Below are 6,968 nucleotides of genomic sequence, written 5' to 3'. Positions count from 1 at the left end.
AACAACTTTAGAAGCTTACTAAAGAATAATCCATTTTTGGCCAGCTGAGTGGCTCAGTTGGTTAAGAGTTGGCTTAAGAGCGCGAGCTCTGAGCAACAGGGCTGCCGGTTCGATTCCCACATGGGCCAGTGATGCTATGCCCAAGCTGAGCTGCCGCTGAGCTGCCAACAGGTGGCAGGATGGCTCAACTGGAGTAACAAGAAGATTGCCTGTTCAAAGGTGGGCTACGCCCAGCCGCAACTACGACTGAACTCGGCACCTTGAGCTGAGCTGCTGCTCAGATGGCTCAGTGGATACAGCGTGCACTCTTAACAACAAGAATGCTGGTTCGACTCCCGCATGGGATGGTGGCTATGCCCACCCACAACTAAGACTGAACACAGCACCTTGAGCTTAGAGGCCACGAGCTACCGACGGGAAGCCAGATGGCAACTGGCGTCCACCACAATGAATATTGAAGAACAACTTGTCTGTTCCCCTTCCCCAATTCCCCAACACTGTTCCCCTCCCCCAATTCCCCAATAAAATCTTAAAAAAAAAAAAAAAGAATAAGCCATTTTGCAAAGGATATATCCTTGCCAGTTTCATTCTCTACTTCTACATCTTCCATGGACTCAAAGTATTGACTCCAAGAAACAGGGGAAAAGTCTCGCTTTCTTCCAGGGCTAAGGAAATAAAAGAGAGAGATTTCAAGTGAAAAAGTTATCCATAAAAAGATAAAATCTTGACAAACAAATGCTAAATGTAAATCTGAAATGAAAATACCAAGGATATTTTCTCTTAAAGATATGAAAAGTTTTCATACACAATTAAAAATGTGTTTCTAAAAGTTCAAATACAGATTTAAGAGTAAGAAAATTTAGAATTTTAGGAAATTCATTAGCAAATTTTAACCACAGACGTATTCCAATGTATATACACACCACAAAACCTGCTAGTTCTCTCTTCTTGTTCTTGGCTTTAGGCTCATTCCTATCCTTTCAACCTACTTTAATATCATTCCTGCTACAATCATATTTGGTCACTATTGTTTCTTCATACCTTTAATTGCTTACATTATTTCACGTTTGTCATTTCATAACCAATAAATACACAACCTACATAGAAAGCAAATTGCCAATATTCATACCTTCAATTTCTAGAAATTTATTCAAATATATGGTCACAAAGAAGTGAAATGACATCTATTCCATGTAGCATCATTTGTAATAGAGAAAAATTGGAAACCTAAACATCCATCAAGATGAATGATTAAAAGAAATTGTGGTACATAGAGAACTAATAGTCGTAAAAAAATGAAACATTTATATACTCATAAATTTTTTTATACATGGATAATATACATTGTCAAGTAAACAAATGATGCACATACCACCATTTGGGTAAAAATGGGAAATACGTATAATTGCTTATATATGTTTAGAATATCTCTGAAAGAATACTGATATAACATTAATGGTGTCCTGGGAGATGAGAGGGACAATTTTCAATGTATATCCCTTTCTAATCTTTTTATTTTTGAATCATGTATTAAAAAAGACTACTTTAAAACAAAAATAACCAATAAATGTCTGTTTACAGCCTATGTCTTCAACTTTAGATGGGACACAAGAAAGAAACCCTGAGTGTTCCCCTATTTCCACACTTATTCTTCTTCCCAGTAGTGGAGGGAATTCAGAATTCTAGGGAGCAGCAAAACATTACCTCCTGCCAGACATCTTCCTGTGTATGGCATGGGACTAAATGGAGAATACGTACAAAGTGTAACACGAAGACCCCTTTAAAGACTTAAGTAAATACAGAAGCACTCTTGGTTGACTGTAATACTGGAAAGAATTACAATGGAGTAGTTGGGCAGTCAGGTACGTATTCTTTCAACAGTCAAACATTTATTGAATATCTGTTCTCTTGTAAGTATTGAGACAGGTCAGTAGTTCTCAATTCATGTAACAATAAAATCACCTGGGGAACTTAAAAAATACTGATACTTGGGTCTCACTTCCAGAAATTGATTTACATGGTCTGAGGTGTGGCCTAGGGACTATTTTTTAGAATTCCCCAAGTTGAGAGACAGGTGCTAGGAATACAAAGGTAGAGTATATGATTTGGAATAAGAGAGGAGTTCAAATCCTCACAGTTCCTACTATTTCCCTGTAATTCCCCACAAACTCCTAATAATATGGGCTTGGGCAAATTCGAATTACTTAAACTCCTTCTGCCTTGGATTATAGTGATTGAATAAAATAACATATTTTAAAACAATCTAATCCATCTGGCATTTGGTAGTTGCTCAGTAAATGAATAATTCTATCTTGTGATAGAAAAACTGCCTCTGTGGAAGTAAACTACAACTTCAGTCTAGACCAATTTTTTTTTTTTTTTGGTCTGCTTTCACTTGAATTCCTACTGGAAAACTAAAAGCAGAATTCTTAATTCTATCTACTCATCAGTCACTCACAAATCCACCTATGCATATGCTAATTTCAAGAATAACAACCACAACATGGCATGCCAGACATGTTATAATGGATTCTAAGGGTCTATTATGTGAATTGAATTTTGATGTCTGGACCTAGGATATCATCATAGTAATAGTACCTAACTAACATTTTACTGTACACAACAGTGAGTCATTGTTCCAATTTATTTACATGATTCCCTTTAATCCTCACAAAACTTTGAGTTATTTTTATCCCCACTTCAAAACAAAAAAGATTTAGAGATATAAAGGAACTTGCCCATGATTAGACAACTACTAAGTGGCATTAACAGGATTCAAATCCAGTTCCATCACTCTTCAAAGCCTCTGCTCTTTACCTCAATACTATATTAATAACTCTCAGGGTCCTTTTTACTCTCTCTCTCTCTCTCTCTCTCTCTCTCTCTCTCATTTATGCTTCTGAAAAGTAATAAGGGATATATTATCAGAGGTTTCCTTTTCAGAGTCTAAATATGACTGACTTTGTCAAGGCCACAGAAACTTTCCAAGTTGGCTAGGCACGAGTTAAAGAAAAATTACTTCCTATAAACAGAAATTATTCTTAGAATACCCTCCATCTCTAATTTCCTTCATTTAAAAAAAAAGTTCCAGGCCGGCCGAGTGGCACATTGGTTAAGAGCTGGCTTGGGACACCAGCTCTNAAAAAAAAATGAATAAGGCACAGTCCCTAATCTCAAGGATCTCATGATCTAGCATCATAAATATCAATCATAGTTGTTCATCTCTTCCTTTGGCTATCAAAATCCTTGTCCTCCTGCTATGCTAGTGCCTTTTTGCTTATATTTTACTGCCTTCTATTTTACTAATTATAATCTGGGTGAAGTTCTGAGGGAAATTCTGCCTCTCATGATTATGAGGTGCTTAAGCTTATTCCTGCTCTTCGCCAGTGCTGCCTTCTGGATCCTCAGACATGTTCCAGTGCTTGAGGAAATATGAGCTCTGGAGTCAAGTCAATTGCTAGAGCACTAACTTTTATGTAGCCATTTTTGTTTTCAAAGCATAATCACATATAAGCTCATTCAGTGGCTGGTACATTTTTAGGAAGAACAACTACAAAAAAGGGCAGACAAATTTAACCAGCCAAAGTCCAAGCTGTAAACTGAGTGGTAGAGAATTCCCTTGGTTACACAAGTAAGCCAGGTAAGCAATTGGGACATAGTAATCTATCTATAAAAGAGTTTCACAAAGTGTGGGACACTAATAGATGTTTTAGAAAAAAGGAATTGAGTGGTCAAATACATTTAAAAGATACAGTTAAATTAAAGATTTCTCTAGAAGAACATCCTAAAGGCTTTAATAATATACTGATATGTAGGGTGAATTTCCAAGAGAGAGATTAGAGAAGAATATTATATATAATATTTCCCAAACTCATTTAATCACAAAATCCCTACTTCATTAATTACTCATGAAATTTGTAATCTGTAGAATATATTTTGGTAAAAGAAGAACTAGATATATCTTCTACAATGATAACGAGTATAATAATGTCAGCAGCTACTTATCAATCACCTCCTCTATGCCAGGCACTTACCATGTTATTTCACTGTTCCTCTCTATGAAATAGAAATATTTAATATCAATACATGTCAACAAATAGCTTATTATAATAGTATTTGTACAAGGCTATAATTTACAGTTTTTATATCCATTATTTTACATAATCTTCAAAGAAACCTTGAAGTGTAAGGAGACTGCACTTGGAGAATAAAGGCTTACATGGCTTACTCAAGGGCTTATGGGGCTTCCTCAAGGATGCTGATAAAATCAGGGATAGAAATCACATCTTCCAACGCCTACTTCATTGTTCCTTCCCTTAGTGTCAAAATCAATAGATATTTCATGGAAAGTCTGTTCTAGCCCCATCTAGATCCCTCATCTTTAAAGACTCTGAATGCTCAAACAAGTAACATTATCTCTGATTTTGCACTAGAGTACTAGGGAGCTGCTCAAAAGTTTCAAGAATATAGTGAGGCTACCTCTGGCCCACATATGTAATTCTCATCACATTTTATAAAATTTTATAACCCATTAAGCATTACTATCCTTGGAACAAAGCTTTTCCTATCCATAAGCTACTTTTTGAAATTTCTGAGGCAGAGCCTGGAGTTACTATCCCTAGCAAGTTTTAATACAGTGTGTGACTATGACATGTTAATTAAGATGGTGCCTTTTTCCTCTCCCCTATCACACATCTCTTTTCTTCCATGTCTCCAACATGTTAACTGCCTGTGACAGTATATTTATTAGCTTAGAGCAGAGCCAGGCAAGTCGCGGCACATGAGCCATTTCTGGTGACTCTGACCTTGGTTCAGGACAACCAGAGTACATTTACTACCATAACTATCACATTAGGAATATGTTGCTATTATTTGTTCATTCAAAAAATATTCCTTGAGCATACAATATGTGCCAGGCATAAATAAGCCATGATCTTTGCCTCTAAAAAAGCTCACAATCTAGTTGAGGAATGTAAATGACTAAATCTATGCTACTAAGGGTTTGCAATATGGCTAGTCCAAAATGACATACACTGTATCACCGGATTTCAAAGACAGTATTAAAAATAATGTGAAATATCTCAACAGTAATTTTTATATTGATTACCTATTGAAATGATAATATTTTGGGGACAGTGAATAAAATATTAAAATTAATTTTCACCTGTTTCTTTTAACCTATTTAATGTTCCTACCAGGAAATTTTAAATTACATATATGGCTTGCATTATATTTCTATTGGACAACAAAGGTCTAGAGACATGAAAGAGCTTGCCACTTAAGAGAAAATCATGCAGCTATGTCCTAAAGTAAGAGAAAGAAAGTAGCAACTGATTTAATCATTTATTAACAGTTGAATAAGTGCCTATGTGTCAAGAACTGTTTTGGGCATTTGGGAAACAAAAAAGAGGTAAGACATTATCCCTCAAGGAATTCATAGTCTAATAAAAGAGATGAGAGGTACTTTTATACTTAATCCCAATAATCCTACTGCCAGGAACAAAATGATATATTTGGGGCCTTCCTTAACTCCACAGTCGTCTGCTTCTAGGTACCTAGTACTGCATTCCCACTTGCTCCCATTTTCTGTCCTTCAGACTCCCTAGTGGTAAACAGAGGAAGAACATATATCTGCTTGATACATATAAGAAGAGGTGACAATTTCATATGTGACAGGAATGCTGCTAGTATCTTCCTTAGTAGCATCTCTCCTTGCACAAGAACCATCCGACCACAGAGTCAAGGATATTAGGAAGATCTACAACTGGCAGCATTCACACAGACACATATCCTCTACTCTAGACCAGGGTATCATCAACCAAATATTGTTTACTTCCTAGTAACTCACAAGTACCATTAACATTTAAAGCATTATTTGAAAAAAGGAAAGAACATTTTCCAAATATTTATGGGACATCTCCATGTGTAAAGTACTACAATAAGCTCTATGAGGGAGACTAATAAAGGATAGACATTATCTCTATCTAAAGAGCACCTGAATAGAATGTCTGCTTATCCATTACTTAGATTACTGAGGTGCTGACCCCTACTTTTGACAAGGCACAAATCCATCCTCCTTCTCATCCCAATGAAATATACATAAAACATTTTATGAACTGTTTGAAGAATTCATGCACTGAAGCCCGCCCCAATTAAGAACCTCTGTTTTAAAGAACAGGTGATCTTGGGCCTACCAGGATAGATACAAAATCGACTCACATCCCTAACCTTCCTACATCAAGCCATATGAGTGAGCACAGAAGGAAGAGTTAGGCTAGTCAAATTCATTCAGAAGTAAACAATGATTGTGTTAACATCAACTTCTACTAGCAACTAGTTACTTACTGTGAACACAGCCCAGGAAAGGGCAGAATGGCCTCCTCCATGCAGAAGGAGTAGGACTGGGCCCGCTGAACCACTCTTGTAAACTCGAAAAGTGTATGAATAGTTAAAGATAACACATCTAAGTTTTGTCCAGTGACATTTTTGCTAGTCATAATATGTTGATTAGACAACTCAGGCAGCACCAAGTTATATGCAAAGCTGCAGACTTTCAAACTTAAGAGACACTTAAATAGAAGTTTCTGAGACACCAAACCTCTGTTTTTAAAGAATGGACCCAGTATGACGATTTTTTTCAATGGAAAAAAAAGATTATTTTTGCGCTAATGAGGACATAGTCCCTGCTTTCTAAAAGCTAAAAACCGGTTCAACTCACTTGACTCATAAAACTTTCCCCTGGGCCCTTAAGAGATATATCAGTTTCAGAAATTTAATTCTTAATCCTTTCCCCATGCATTAGACAATTATAGCCAAGTAAGATATCAGCATAGACTATCAGGTAATATTCCATGCTGTAAAAAAAAAGGTGGAGAATAAAAATGAAAAAAAAAAAAAAAACCACACAAAAAAACCCAAAAAACCAGGAATAAAGAACATTTTGGAAGCTACAAAAGTCTTCTAACTTA

General features: G+C 36.1%; 1 protein-coding gene across 1 annotated transcript in view; it reads right to left on the bottom strand.

The window, feature by feature from the left end:
• The window catches only part of PPME1 (protein phosphatase methylesterase 1), a 65,132-nt gene that overhangs the window by 39,148 nt on the left and 19,016 nt on the right, over positions 1-6,968 (bottom strand). Inside the window, exon 2 of the mRNA XM_019649326.1 lies at positions 563-665. Coding sequence (XP_019504871.1) covers positions 563-665 — 103 coding nt within the window. The remainder of the gene's footprint in view (positions 1-562; positions 666-6,968) is intronic.

This window comes from Hipposideros armiger, unplaced genomic scaffold (assembly GCF_001890085.2).
Source record: "Hipposideros armiger isolate ML-2016 unplaced genomic scaffold, ASM189008v1 scaffold_132, whole genome shotgun sequence".
NCBI lineage: Eukaryota > Metazoa > Chordata > Mammalia > Chiroptera > Hipposideridae > Hipposideros > Hipposideros armiger.
The sequence above is the reverse complement of the archived record's forward strand: the minus strand, read 5'-3'. Positions and strand labels throughout refer to the sequence as shown.